Raw genomic sequence first — 16,244 nt, 5'->3', positions numbered from 1 at the left:
CACATTGGTCTTCAAGGTACATAGCAAGGCAACTTTGTTTTGCTTTTCAACTAGTATAGCAATACTAGGAGAAGCAAAAAATAAACAATTAAGAGTGGATGTGACTGTTTGTTTTACACTGTAGTGGAGGCTAGTTTAAAGATAGTCACTATGTTCAGAAGAGAGAACATAAAATATTCTTTTCTCCTTTGTCTGCACAGAGATTACTCATATTTTTGTTTTTTCCTTCATGGATATAAAGCATCATGGACACAGACCTCTATGATGAGTTTGGGAATTATATTGGACCAGAGCTAGATTCTGATGAAGATGATGATGAATTGGGTAGAGAAGCCAAAGATCTTGATGAGGTAAGACTACTTTAAAATAAAGATAACTCCTTTTGTGGGGAATAAAATTTTGTGTCATTAAGAATAATAGTTGGCATTTACACAATCCTTTAAGGTTTGCAAATTTTTTAATATTTTACAACAACAACAATCATCATAACCCTACTATTACCATCCCCATCTTACAGTTGAGGAAACTGTGGCAGACTAAGGTCAAGTGACTTGCCCAGGGTCACACAGTTTAGTGTTCCAGGCACTATCTTGGTATTTGAATTTAGGTCTTCTTGACTCTAGGCTTAGTTCTCTATTAACTCTACCACCTAGCTACCAGGATAGAGAATGTGAAGTAGTTTATATTATCCTTTCTAATCTTTTCAGTTATTTTTATAAGTTCTCTTCACCCATAGGTATACCCTCTAGGGACAGATAAATTTAATCTCTTTGTGCTGTATTCTACTTGAATTTTCATTTTTACTATGAACTTGACAAATATCAATAAACTTGAATATTTTAGTATACAAAGAAAAATAGAACAACCACTATATACAAAACTGAACTTATGTGACATATAGTTTGGGTTTTATAAAAATGTATAATAATAATGATAACAAAATAATAATAATAACAGTATTAAGTATTGGTTCCAAGACAGAAGAGCATTTAGGGCTAGGGAAGGGGGTGTTAAGTGACTTGCTCAGAATTATATAGCTAGGAAGTGTCTGAGACCAGAATCTAGGACCTCTCATTTCTAAGACTCCTTATTACCTTCATATATTGTAATCTAGCCAGTTCTCAGTTTCTGAGCCCTCACTTTGTTTCTAGTTCTTTGCTCCAATAAAAATGCCACCCTAAATATTTTTTTGCTTGCAAATAATTTTCCCTGGGGGAGGGAGCTGGGCCATGTAGTATATTCCCAATAGTGGAATCAATGGGTCAATGGCTTAGTGACTTTTTGAATATAGTTCCAAATTGCTTTCCAGAATGATTGGATCAGCTCCATCAACAATGCATTAATAATGATGATGACAATAATAGCAACATTTCTATAGCATTTACTGTGTACCAGACCTTGTGCTAAGTGCTTCACAATAATTATCTCATTTGGTCATCACAACAATCCTGGGAGATAAGTGCTATTATTTTCCTCATTTTGATGTATCTTCTCCCATGACCCTTACAACAATTTTCATTTTCCAATTTTGTCATCTTTATTAGTCTAATGACTCTGAAATAGAACAAAAACTGCCTATTTATGTCCTTTGACCATTCGTTTACTAGGAGAATGGCTTTTCTCTTCTTTCTCTCTCTCTCTCTCTCTTTCTCTCTCTCTCTCTGACACATACACACACACACACACACACACACACACACACACACACACACACACGCCCTCACACTTTCCCTCCCTCCTTCTCTTTATATATACACACATATATTTAAATATCAGGCTTCCATCAGAAAAATGTACTGCAGGGTCATCTAGGTAGCATAATGGATAGAGCACCAAGCCTGCAGTTGGGAGGACTTGGCCTCAGACACTTTCTAGCTTTATTACCCCAGGCAAGCCACTTAGCCCCAGTTGCCTAGCCTTTACCAATCTTCTGCCTTAGAATCAATGCTTAATATTGATTTTGAACCATAATGTAAGGGTTTTTAAAAAAAGAAACAGAAAAATTGTTGAAAGCTATCCAACTGCTCCTGGATTCTGATAAGGGATGGCTTAGGTGATAAAGAAAAGGACGAGAGACGAGATCTTGTCTGTCAGTTCATGGCTGCTTCTCCGGAGTGCCATTGAGTCACAAGTTTAATATATACAGAATTCAAACCCTATTTCACACAAAGGCACAAAGAAACTTCACAGTTGCACAGGAAATACAAATTATGTCATGTCAAAAGAGCCTCAGTTGCTTCAATGTAGAGATAGCCTGGAACAGAACAAGTAAGCTAAATGAAGTTTTGTCTAATTTTGACCTTGACTGTCTAGAATCAGTTTTGAGCCCAAGCAGCTGCATTTTAACCAAGAGAGAAATATGCTGGGCTGCATTGATCATTTAGATGGGGTCCAGATAAAAATATCTATTTGAGACTCTGTTTCTCTTATTGGCCTCCCACAAAAAGTATGCCACAAAACTTTTTTCAATTTTGTGTACATACAATTTCCCATCTTTGTTCTTTGTTTGGGCAAGAATTCTCCTTCATCCTGGGGAATTTTAAACTGGGATCCATTTTTTTTTTTTGGTTTATTTTAAACTTTTTCAATTACATATTGAAACAATTTTTTGAGACTTTTTTCTTTTTTTTTGCAATATAAAACTTTAGAAATTTATTTTCAGTTTTATCTATTTCTAATCTATGAAATTTTTTGAATTTCTTTTTTTTCCAATTACACAGAGAAAATTTTGACAGTTGTTTTCTGACACTTTGATTCAGATTTTCTTCTTTCCCCCTCTCTGAGGCAGTAAATGGTCTGTTATACTAGTGCTTTTATGCAATACATATTTCCACATTCCCCTTGCAATGACAAAGCACATATATCTCACATAAAACAAAAAACTCATGAAGGAAATAAAGTGAAAGATGGCATACTTTGATCTGCAATCAGATTTCAACAACAGTTTCTTCTCTGTCCTTAGAGAGTGTTTTTTATTATTAATCCCTTGGGGTTATTTTGGGACTTTGTTTTGCTCATAATCATTTAGCCTTTTTTTTTTTTTTTGGTGTTTTTTTTTTAAACCCTTAACTTCTGTGTATTGGCTCCTAGGTGGAAGAGTGGTAAGGGTGGACAATGGGGGTCAAGTGACTTGCCCAGGGTCACACAGCTGGGAAGTGTCTGAGGCTGGATTTGAACCTAGGACCTCCTGTCTCTAGGCCTGACTCTCAGTCCACTAAGCTACCCAGCTATATAATTGGTTTCTTTTTAACATTTTATTTTATTTTATTAACATTCTGAAAAAGATTCGTGGACTTCACGAGCATGCCAAAGGGGTCCATGCCACCAAAAAGGTTAAGAATCCCTGTTCTGTCAATAGTTGTGAGAGATATTCCCATCTCCTTGAATTTATGACATGACTTGCCTAGGGTCAAACAGCTAGGAAGTATCTGAGGTCAGATTTAAACCCAGGAGTCATATCTCCAGGCCTTACTCTTTATCAACTGAGCTATCTAGCTGCCCTGAATAATGAGTGCCCTTGTAGTTTATTGAACATCCGGCATAATCCTTTTTATATGTGACATCCCTTCAAACACTTGAAGGCAGCTATCATATTTTCCCTGAGTTTTCTTTTTTTTAGGTTAAATATCCTTAATTCCTTCATCTTGTCCTCATATGATAATGTTGGTGAAGTATTGGCACGCATGCTGGGCCAGCACAGGGGAGCTGCTCCATTTCCCCTCTTCCTAGCACCTGAGGACATTTTTTGCATGCCTCATCCCTCTGTCCAGCCATCCAAAGTGAGCATTTCCTCCCTCTGCTCTCTGAGGTAATGCAGAGGGGATCACAGGTAACTTGAAGTTGCAGTTTGAGCAGGCAAACTCAAAAACATTCACCAAAGCTGTCATATGACATGGACTCAAAGCTTTTCATCATGCTAGTTGCCCTCCTCAGTATGATTTCTAGATCATCAGTGTCCTTAGCACCTTCCTCTTCTCTTCATTCTTTTTAGCAGAGGAAACATGAAACAAAAGGTTAATACTATCCCTTTTTTTTTAACTTTTAAAATAAATCAATATTCTTAAACCGTGGTACCTAGAGTTGAAATATAATTAGAAAAAAAGAACCATCTAGTTAGATATCAAAGTATAAAGCTAGTTGGAGTCCTCTTAAATCCTGTTCATTCTGTATTTGGTCTGTACTAAAACTGAGGACAAGGAGTCCATAACATCTTTATTCCTGAAAGCAAACTATGCCTCTGTTAATTCACCCTACCTTTTTTGACTACCAGACAACACTGGTCACTCATTTGAAATTGAAGGCTACTAAAATCACCTAGACTTTTTTTAGACAAACTCTCCAACCATGCCTCCCTATCTTATACTTTTGAAGCAGGGGTCAGAGAACCTATATTTAAATCCTGCCTCTTAATGCTGCCATCTGAATCACTTTGGGAAATTAATTTGACCTCCATGGACCTCAGTTTCCTTATCAATAAATTAAAGGAGTTGAACTCGATGGCCCCTGGCATCCCTTCCAACTCTGGATTGATGATCCTGTGATTTCGTTAATTCTATATTATTAGATTCAGCCTGTATCTTGTCAAGATCTTTCTAGATCCTTTAGATTGTGATCCTAATGTGTTAGCTATCTCTCCTAACTTGGTGTTATCTGGAGATTTAATGAGGCAGTGATAAAAATATTAAATAGTAATAGAACCAGGATTCTCCACTGGCAACCTCATGTCAATGTGGAGTGAACCATTCAATCTGGCCCTTTAAGTAGCTCTAAACCCATCTAAATGTATTGTCTGGTGTCAAAGAAAATAGGATTCTGGGTTTTAGGCACGTTTGTCCAAAATAATCTTTAAAAGAAAAAGAGGGGAAAAATCCATCAAACCAGTCAAGCTATCAAAAACTGAAAATATAATCCAAGCAATTTATTTTTTAATTTTTTTCCAATTGCATGTAAATTTTAATCATTTTTTAGTTTAAATTCCAATTTCTCCCCCTCCCTCTGTTCCCCTTTCCCTTGTTGAGAGGACAAGCAATTTGATATGAATTATATATGGTCAGTCATGCAAAACATTTCCATGTAGTCAAGACCAAAAAAAAAGTTTTAAAGAGTATACTTTTATCTATATTCAGACTCCATTGGTTCTTACTCTGGCGGTAGCTTTTTTCTTCAAAAGTCCTTCAGAATTGTGTTGGATCATTATATTACTGAGAATAGCTAAGTCATTCACAGTTGATCATTGTACAATATTGCTATTAGTGTGTACACTGTTGTTATAGTTCTGTTCACTTTGTATCAGTTCATGTAAGTCTTTCCAGGTTTTTCCAAAAGCATCTTGCTTGGAATTTTTTAAAAAGATATTTTATTTATTCTTTTTAAAAGATATTTTATTTTAACAATTACATATAATAACAATTTTCCACATAAGTTTTCTAAAGTTATATGATTCAAACTGTCTCCCACCTTTTTTTTCTCCCCTTTTCCAAAGTTGACAAGCAATTTGATCTGGGTTATACATTTATTATCATGCAAATAATTTCCATATTTTTTATTTTTACAAGAGAATATTCATATAAAACCAAAACCCACAAATAAACTAAAGTGAAAAATCATATGCTTTCATCTGCATTCCAACTCCAACAGTTCTTTCTCTTTGCATCAGTTCATGTAGGTCTTCCCAGCTTTTTCTGAAATCATCCTGTTCATCATTTCTTACAGCACAATAGTGTTCCATCACAATCATATACCACAATTTATTTATCCATTCCCCAACTGATGGGCATCCCCTTAATTTCCAATTCTTTACCACCACAAAAAGATGCTATAAATATTTGTGTACAAGTAGATCCTTTCACCCTTTTTTTTTTTTTTTTTTTTTTAAATCTTTTTGGGACATAGACCCACTGGATGAAAGGTTATGCACAGTTTTATAGCCTTTGGGCATATTTCTAAATTGCCCTTCAGAATGATTGGATCAATTCACAACTTCACCAACAATGGATTACTCTCCCAATTTTGCCATATTCCCTTCAACATTTATTACTTTCCTTTATTGTCATATTAACAGATCTGATAGGTGTGAGGTGGTACCTCAGAGTTATTTCTAAACAAGAGTAATTTAGAACCTTTTTTCAATGTGATTATTGATACCTTTGATTTCTTCATCTGAAAACTGCTTGTTTTTTGATCATTCATCAATTAGAGAATGGTTTGTGTTCTTGTAAATTTGATTTAGTTCTCTTTATTTTTGAGAAAACAGACCTTTATCAGAGAAATTTGCTATAAAATTTTTTTCCCAGTTTGTTGCTTCTCTTTTAATCTTGGTTACATTGGGTTTTTTGTACAAAAACTTTTCAATTTATTTTAATAAAGTCAGAATTATTCATTTTACATTTTATAATGTTCTCTCATTTGGTCTTAAATTCTTCCCTTCTCCATAGATCTGTCAGGAAACTATTCTGCATTCTCCTAATTTACTTATGATATCACCTCCTATGTCTAAGTCATATTCCCACTTTAACCTTATCTTGGTATAGGGCAATGATGGCAAACTTTTAGAGACTGCATGCCATGCCCCACCCCAGACTGCTTGTTGTGCCCTCTTCTCCCCAGTGCCCTCCCCCACACCTTACCCCAGACAGGGAGAAAGGGAGGGGAGTAGCCCAGGTGCTCCACTCAAGAGAGGGAATAAGCACTTCTTTTGGGCTGCTGGGCAGAGGGGTGGGTAATAAGAGGTGTGCCTGGAGAGGTGAGAAGGGAGCAGCTCCACCCTAGTCCCTCTGCCTTCCTAGTAACTCACTCTGGTGGGTGACCGCACATATGCCCACAGAGAGTTCTCTGTGTACCATCTTTGGCACGTGCGCCATAGGTTTGCCATCATGGGCATAGTGTGTGAAATACTTGTCCATACTTCGTTTCTGCCATACCGTTCTCTAGTTTTCCCAGTAATTTCTGTCAAATAGTGAGATCTTATCCCAAAAACTGACATCTTTGGGTTTATCAAACTCTAGATTGCTAATGTCATTTACCCCTAATCTATTCCATTGACCCGCCACTCTATTTCTTAGACGGTACCAGATTGTTTTGATGATTTCTGCTTTATATTACAGTTTGAGATCTGGTACTGCTAGGCCACCTGCCTTCACATTTCTTTTCATTAATTCCCTTGATATTCTTGCTCTTTTGTTCTTCCAGATGAATTCTTGGCATTTCTTGTAGTACAATAGTGTTTTTTCACAGTCTTATTAACCCAACTTGTTTAGCCATTTCCCGGTGGATGGACATCCCTACAATTGCCAATTTTTTGCCACCATAAAAAGAGCTGCTATAAATATTTTTGTCCTTTTCTTTTATATTTAAAAAAAAATCTCTTTGGATTAAAGACCTAGTAGAGGTATTGCTAGGTCAAAGGATATGCTTTTTGGCATATATTTAAATTACTTTCCAGAACAGTTAGATCAGTTCATAACTCTACCCACAGTGTATTAGCATCCTAATTTTGCCACATCCATTCCAATATTTTTCATTTTTCTTTTTCTGTCTTATTATCTGATATGTGTGATGTAGTAACCAAAGAATTGTTTTAATTTGCATCTCTAATCAATAGTAATTTAGAGCATTTTTTCACATAATTATAGATAGCTTTGATTTCTTCTTCTGAAAATACCAGTACATATCTTTTGGCCATTTATTTATTGGGGAATGACTTGTATTCTTATAAATTTGAATCAGTTCTCTGTGTATTTGAGAAATAAGAACTTTTATCAGAAAAACTTGCTGAAATTTTTTCTCACAATTATAATTACTATTTTTCCCTCCCTCTCATTTTTTCCTGTTTATCCTTTTCTTACCCATTTCACTCTGGCCCTCCTCAAAAGTGTTTTGCTTCTAATTGCTGCCTCCCTCAATCTGTCCTTGCTTTTATTATCCTCTTCCCCTCCTAGTCTTGTAGAATAAGATAGATTTCTATATGTAGCTGAGTGTATTATTCTTTTTCTGAGCCAGTTTTGATGAGAATAAGATAAAAGAATTGTCCTAACTCCCCTCCACTGCTGCCCATCTTCCCTTCCACTGTATAAGCTCTTCCTTGCTTGCGTCTTTTATATGAAACAATCTACCCCATTTTGCTTCTCCCTTTCACCTTCTCCTGGTGTATCCTTCCTTACCCTTTAATTAAATTTTTTTTTTTTTTTAGATATTATCCAATGATAGTTTTCTCACACCCATTTGCTCTATCTATACTCTTTCTAACAGCCTACTAATGATAAAAGTTGTTAGGAGTTGCATGTGACATCTTCCAGTACAGGAATGTAAACAGTTTAATCTTTTTGATTCCCTTATGGTTTCTCTTTCCTTTCTACCTTTTTATGCTTCTCTAGAGTCTTGTATTTAAATGGCAGCTTTAGTCTTTTAATTAGTAATGCCTAAAAGTCCTCTATTACATTAAATAACCACTTTTCCTCCTGAAGTATTATGCTATTTTGTTGAATAGGTGATTCATGGTTATAATCCCACCTCCTTTGCCCTCTGGAATATTATATTCCAAGCCCTCTGATCCTTTTATAAAGATATTGTTAAATCTTGTATTATCCTATCTGTGGCTCTACAATATTTGAATTATTTCTTTCTGGCTGCTTGCAGTATTTTCTCCTTGACCTAGTAGCTTTGGAATTTGATTACTAATACTCCTGGAAGTTTTCATTTTGGGATTTCTTTCTGAAAGTGATTGGTGGAATCTTTCAATTTTTATTTTACCCTCTCATTCTAGGATATCAGGGTGGTTTTTCCTTGATAATGTCTTTTCTTTAAAAAAATTTTTTTAAACCCTTACCTTTTATCTTAGAATTGATACTCAGTTTTGATTCCAAGGCAGAAGAGAGATAAGGACTACGCAGTTGGGGTTAAGTAAGTCACTTGCCTAGAGTTATACAGCTAGGAAGTATCTGAGGCCAGATTTGAACCTAGACCTCCTGTCTCTAGACTTGGCTCTCTTTCCACTGAGACACCTATCTATCCCATTAATTTCTTGGAGGATGATGTCTAGGTTATTTCTTTGGTCATGGCTTTCCTGTTGGTTCAGTAATTCTTAAATTATCATAATAGTCTTACACATAATAATTATATCATATATAAGATATAATAATATTAATATTCTAAATTATCTTAAATTCCAGGTCAGTTGTTTTTACAATGAGATATTTCACCTTTTCTTCAATTGTTTCATTCTTTTGATCTTGTTTTGAAGTTTGTTGATGTCTCATGGAATCATTTGCTTCCACTTGTCCAATTCTGGTTTTTAAAAAATTATTTTCTTCAGTGAAATTTTGTACCTCCTTTTCCTTTTAGCCAATTCTGCTTTTTAAGGAGTTCTCTTCAATGTATTGCTGTACAACTTTTTCCATGTGGCTAATTCTGCTTTTTAAAGAGTTCTTTTTAGTGAATTTTTGTGCTTCTGTTACCATTTGGCCTATTTTTTTAAAGATATTACTTTCTTAAGTATTTTTTGTGCCTCCTTTACCAAGCTGTTGACTTTTTTCATGATTTTCTTGCCTCACTCTTATTTCTCTACCCAATTTTTCCTTTCCCTTTTTTATTTGATTTTTTAAAAAATCTTTTTTAAACTCTTCCAGGAATTCTTTTTGGGCCTGAGGCCAATTTACAGTTTTCCTTTGAGGCTTTGAATGTAACTGTTTTGACTTTGTGCTCTTCTTCTGAGTTTGTGTTTTCATCTTCTCTGTTACTGTAGTAGCCTTCGATAGTCAGATTCTTTTTTTGTTATTTGCTTATTTTTCCAACCTATTTTCCAGGGCTCAGCCTTAATGGAACAGAACTCCATTCTTACCCTAGTGAAGCAGACTTCTGCCACCTTCCCAAGTTGTCTTGGGCTAAAAAATTGTTTCATTCTGTCCATTCAGAGTTCATTTTGAGGCTTTATTTTAAAGTTGTTTGGAGGGAAATTTGGAAGAACTCAAGCCATGTTGGCTTCACCCTGAAATTTCTAGCTTGCAGAGAGGAAAAAAACAAAACTGATAGCAATTATTCCTACTACTTTATATAGTGAATAAACTGTCTCTCATTGGAAATGGTCGAGTAGAGGCTAAATAACCATTCATCTTGGATGTCCTCCTTGAAACTTGTTATTTCCTCCACTCAAATGACAATTCTTCCAGGTGTTAGTACCCTTCCCCAAATCCCTTATATTTTGTATATATCTTGTATTTGCTTATCTGTATGCAGGTTTTTATATACACCTAGAGCTGCAATTGGTTTGTCTTTTTGTATCTCCAGCATTAAGCATAGTATGCATGGTAGGTAACTTACTAAATGTTCCTAAAATTAAATGTTGTAGAAGGAATTTCCTGATAATTGAATTAAATGACTTCTAAGGTTTATCTCTCTTAGAGAGACCAAGTGAAAGTCAGCCAGGCTTAGCTAGTAGGAGTTTATTTTGCTTAACTGTGTATATTTGTTATAAGATGTTTGTTTTTCTTTTTCCCTAAGAGAGAGGGCTCTGGAGAAGATAGCAAAGAAAGAAAAGAGGGTCATTGAGGCATTTCTTTAAAAAATGGAACAGAAAGATAACCAGACAAGTGAGACAGCTTTGAAAACTGCAGACTGATCTTATATCCTTAAAAAGAAAAGCAAGCTGTATATGATAGCTAGTTTCATGTACAGTCCTCTTTTTCTGTTTTCTTTCTTGCATTATATACTCATATGTATTTGTGTGTGTGCACATGTGTTCATGCAAATGCCCATGCTTCTTTGGTATTTGTTAAATTCAGAATAAAAATAAAAGTTAGTTTTAAAAAGGAAAGTCAATTGATAAGCATTATTAAACACTTGCTCTACTATGTGCCAGGCACCATGCTAAGCCCTGGGGATACAAAGAAAGGGTGAAACAATTCTTGTCCCTAAGGAGCTCACATTCTAGAGACTTACATGAAAATAACCACATGTATATAAGATTCACACAGAGAGGAAGGCAAGTATGATTTGAATTGAGTCTTAAAGAAAACCAAGGAAATTAAGAGACAGAGGTGGGGAGTAAGAGCATTCTGGGCATGGGGGATCCAGTCCAAAGGTCTGAGATGAGGCAAGACCTATTGAGTGCAAAGAACAGGAAGTGGCTAGTGTGGCCATAACCATGAATGCATAGAGAAGTAAGTATAAGAAAGCAGGCTGGAAAAGAAGGAAACGAGCAGGTTTGAAGAATGTCAAATGCCAAACAGAATTTATATTTGTCCCGGTCATGGTAAGAAGCTACTCGTTTATTTTGTAGGTGTTGGGGCAGTGACATGGTGAAACTTCCACTTTAGGAAATCTTTCCTGAAGGGAGGATAGATTGGGGAGGAAGTAGGTAGACCAATTAGACAGCTATTGCTGTAGTCCAGGCAAGAGGTGATGAGGGCCTGAACCAGAGGGGTAGGTAGTTATGTGAACAGAGCATGTATATGAGAGATATTATATATGTAGATAAGACAAGAGAAGCAATGCATTAGATCTGTCGGGCGAGAAAGAGTAAGCTGAGGTTGATATCAAGGCTGTGGACCCTGGATGACTGGGCGTTTGATGGTACCCTCAATACTGATAGTTCAGAAGAAGGGAAGATTTAGAGGGAAAATAATAGAGCTCTTTCAAACCTATACCTTTTCCTGTCATCTGGACCTCAGGTAGGGACTTAGGGTATATATATATATAACATATAACATAATAGATAAAAAGAATTCAGCAGCCCATTCACACTCCCAAAAATTTATAAGTAGTAAATAATGTCATATGAGAATCCTATAATGCTACTGATGGTCAATAGATCATGTACTTGTGTTTGTATAGAGAACCAGCTCTATATTTCTGGGGGTTCAGAGTGACATTTAGTGGTGTCAGATTGAATGAGAACAGTCAGACTAACTGCTTAGCTCATAACTGCTCCAACTTGCCATGGAGTCTTGAGTTTAATATATACTGGTTTCACACAAAGAGCACAGAGAAAGAATCACAGCTGTGAAGAGGTTACAAATTATACAAAACCCATTAAAGTCTAAAAAGTAGAGAGATAGTTACAGGGTCAAAGGCCAAATTCCAAGCACCAATTAGTAGGAGGTTAATTCTGGGAGCAGAAATATATTTCATAGAGATTCTTACTAATTGAGTCCTGTACTCTTGATTTATAGGATTGCACCTGGTCAGATAAAGTCTTATTTAGCTTTGTCTGTCTCCAGCCTTGATTATCTAAATAATATATTTTTTGGAGTTTAGGCTTCTTAATTATCAAGGAGAGAAATTGTTAACTCAGTAGCTGCTGGTCTGCTAAGGACTCAAAGCTTTCCAATAAGAATATTAAGAAAAGGTGGGGATCTGAAAAGGAGTCAAAAGAGGAGTCTCAGATTTTTACCTTAGATAACCCATTCTGTCTGCGTCCTGACATGCAGTGCAGAAAAAGTCATACACACAGTTTTACTTGCTGATGATTTTGTAATGGGATCCAGATAAAATATCTATTACAGACTCTATTTCTCTAAATGACTTCCAATAGCCTCCTGGAGGGGTCAGGTTGTTTTTGGATTAACCAACCTGCTGGTACCAGAGCTTTTCAGGGCTCAGGTTACCAGGACCAAACACAAAGACTGCCTCAGCCTGGATTGGTCACGTAGGGAATCCAGATAACAGGCCCTAGCATGACCCTGTTTCTCCAATTGGCCTTCCACATGTTTGGACATCAAATTTTCCAATTTAGTTCTGGTCTTTTCTTTACAAATACTTGGAAATCTTCTATTTTGTTAAATGCCCATACTTTCCCCTGGAAGTATATAGTCAGTTTTGATGGGTAGGTGATCCTTGATTGTAGACCCAATTCTCTTGCCTTTCTGAATATTATTTTCCAAGCCTTGTGGTCCTTTAGGATGGAGGCTGCCAGATCCTGTGTAATCCTGATTGGTATTCCTTGATATCTGAATTCTCTTTCTGGCTTCTTGCAATATTTTCTTCTTAACTTGGAAGCTCTTGAATTTGGCAATTGCATTCCTGGAGGTTGTCTTTTGAGGATTTAGTAAATAGCAGTGATTCCCAAAGTGGGCACCAACACCCCCTGGTGGGTGCTGCAGCGATCCAGGGGGGCAGTGATGGCCACAGGTGCATTTATCTTTCCTATTAATTGCTATTAAAATTGAAAACAATTAATTTCCAGGGGTGCTAAGTAATATTTTTTTCTGGAAAGGGGGCGGTAAGCCAAAAAAGTTTGGGAACCACTGGTATAGAGGGTGATCTATGAGCTCTTTCAATGTCTATTTTGCCCTCTTGTTCGAGAACATCAGTTTTCTTGGATAATTTCTTGTAATTTGATGTCAAAGTTTCTGTTTATTTCTGGGTTTTCGGTAGACCTTTGTTTCTCAAGTTGTCTTTCCTTGACATGTTTTCCAAATCTTTCATTTTCTCAATGAGATGTTTCATATTTCCTTCTATTTTGCCATTTTTTAAAACTTTGCTTTATTAATTCTTATTGTCTTATGAGATCATTAGCTTCTACTTGCCCAATTCTAGTCTTTAAAGACTGGTTTTCAATTATAATCCTTTGATTTTCCTTTTTGGTTTGGTCTGTCCTGCTTTTCATGGCTTCCAGCAGGTCATTTCTGGTCTTCAATTTGCTTGTCATTTCATTTGATTTCTGGGCTTCTTTTTCCAAGTGGGAGATTTTGTCTTTTAAGCTTTTATTTTCTTTTTGAACTATTTCTCACTTTTCTTGCCAAGTTTCTCCTAACTTTTTCACTTGATTCTCAAATTCCAGCCTGATTTCTTAGAGAGCTTGTGACCAATTTCCATTTTTTTTGAAAGTTTGGATGTGTTTACTTGTTTTTCATCCTCTGCTGTCTCCTCTGTAGTTTGTGTTTCTTTAAGTAGAAATTATCCAGAGTCAAAGGCTTTTTCTTATTTTTTTTGATAGTTATAGATAGTAGTTCTTGGGTGTTGGCCATTGCTTTTTTAGTTTTTTTCTTCCTTTCCCAGCCAGAAGTCTGAGTGAGGAGGGTAGACAGCTCTCTGTGTTTCGAGCTTCAGCATGGTTTTGCCCTGAGGCTGTTTTTCAGTCTCCACTGTGTCTGCTGTGGACAGCTTCTCTTTGCCCTGTTTCTGTGCCCAAGTTCTGTGTTTTTCAGCCTCCTGGGGTCCTAGGTCTCACTGCTCTCAGGAGTAGGTCTGTGGTGTCCTCAGCCAGGTCCCCATCCCACCTCCCAAAACTAGCAATTGCCCTATGCTTGCTCTGACTCTGGTGTGCTCTGACTGGTGTGGTAAGAGTAGTGGAGGAGGGGTGATCAGCTCACACTTTGGTATGAGTAATTTTATCCTCTTATAGTATGGAAATGCCCAAACCCTGCCTACCTTCAAGTCTGTGCCTTACAGTAGAGCCCCTTTGCTCATCTGATTTTGCTTTTTGTCCTTTTGAGGCTTTTTATATCGGTTAGTGGTGAGAGAAAGAGCCCCTTGCTACTACTCTGCAGCCATCTTAGCCCGGAAGTCGGATCGTGTACTTGTGGGTTGTTTTTCCATTAGTATTTTCTATTTCTTTTTCTCTCATCTGGTTATTCCCTCTTATAATTAGTAATAAACATTATTAATATCTATCTGGATAAAGTTAAGCAAGTATTCCTGCTGTGGAATCTTTTTCTTCTCTCTGTGTAATTAACTGGCTCATGTAGGGTTTGGAACTTCCATACTGGCTTCATTAGGATCCTTTTCTCGCCAACTGAGCTAACTGGCCCCAGACTCAACAGGGCTAATAAGCTGAATGAAAATCAATGCTTTTTTTTACTTATCTCTCCTATTATAGTTCGCCCTTATTAAATAAAGATGTGTTGGCCATTTGTAGACTCATTCCCTCTTTTCTTTTCAGATGGATGATGATGATGATGATGATGACATGGGAGACCATGATGATGATCATCCCGGAATGGAGGTGGTTTTGCATGAGGACAAGAAATACTACCCAACAGCTGAGGAAGTCTATGGCCCTGAAGTAGAGACAATCGTGCAGGAAGAAGACACTCAGCCTCTCACAGGTAAGTCATTCCCCATGTCCTGGACTAAGCCCTAGATTACTGAGGCAGACCAGCTTAGTGGAAAGAGTCCTGGACTTGGAGGAGCCTGGAGTTCAAATCATCCCCTCACACTAGTTTAATCACTTAACCTCTGAACCTTAGCTTTCTTATCTACAAAATGGGGGTGATAATACTGGCAATACTTAGCTTAGAGAGTTTTTATTAGAATCAAATGAGATAATGTATGCAGAATGCTTTGGTAACTGTAAAATGTTATGTAAAAATAGGCTATTATTTATGTTGAGGGATCAACAGTTTCCTGGATGTTAATTTGGAGGCTCATATGGATTGATCATTTTTTCCTAATTCTTTTGGACATGTACCTCAGTTGACTTTAATTTCCTCTATAACCCTATTATAATATAGATTGGCTTTAAAAAGTTAGTATTTCCAGTGTGTTTATCCTTTCCAGTGTTATTATCCTTCAAAACAAGTGATGTGACTTACATAGTTAGCCCATGGAGCAGATGTCTGCTCTGTCCCTAACACACCAGAGTCACAGGTTCTACAGAGTCTTTGAGAGTGTGCTTGCCTTACCAAACATTGTCAGTCAACATTTTTGAACATTCATTCCTCTGAAGCACAGACTACATACAGAGGCCTATATTAAGTTCCATACGGCCTCCCTTAAAGGAACTGTTGCTTAGATATGAGGAAATAACATGCTAATATAAAACACAAAAGAACATGTATGAAGCTAGGAAAATCGCAAAATGATACCAACTGGGTTCACTATATATTTATGTTATAGAACTTCACTTGGGCCTTCATGATGGCAAAGTGGTCTTTCTAAACTCTTCATCCTTTGATCACCCTTTGATCACTGATTGTATGATCCTGTTCATTTATCCCATTCTGAAAGATGTCATGATTTATATCAGAGTTCTTTGTATATTTGTCTTATCTCTCCTACATTGTAAGCTCTCCAGATTCAGCAACTGTTGTTTTATTTACCTCATATGGTGCTTTGCAAATAGCAATAGGTGCTTTCTCAATATTTACTGAATTGAATAGAGCACACTAGGGTAGTGCTTGGAGAGTTAGCTTCAGAGCAGGGGGAAGCCCTGCGTTCAAGGTCTATCTCTTGACACTGGTTGATTGTATGACCCTGGGTAAGTTCTTTCTTCACCTTTCTCAGACAAGAACAGGTTCAGGTCTGCCTCT

At 36.6% G+C, this 16,244-nt stretch overlaps 1 protein-coding gene across 2 annotated transcripts in view; it reads left to right on the top strand.

Annotated features, from left to right (window-relative positions):
• Positions 1-245: 245 nt before the first annotated feature.
• Positions 246-16,244, top strand: part of EFTUD2 (elongation factor Tu GTP binding domain containing 2) — a 46,556-nt gene continuing 30,557 nt past the window's right edge. For both annotated transcript variants that reach the window (XM_044676558.1, XM_044676557.1), the window contains exons 1-2: positions 246-350; positions 14,876-15,041. In XM_044676558.1, coding sequence (XP_044532493.1) covers positions 246-350; positions 14,876-15,041 — 271 coding nt within the window. The remainder of the gene's footprint in view (positions 351-14,875; positions 15,042-16,244) is intronic.

This window comes from Gracilinanus agilis, chromosome 4 (genome assembly GCF_016433145.1).
Source record: "Gracilinanus agilis isolate LMUSP501 chromosome 4, AgileGrace, whole genome shotgun sequence".
Taxonomy (NCBI): Eukaryota; Metazoa; Chordata; class Mammalia; order Didelphimorphia; family Didelphidae; genus Gracilinanus; species Gracilinanus agilis.
This window is presented reverse-complemented; position numbering and strand designations above follow the sequence as displayed.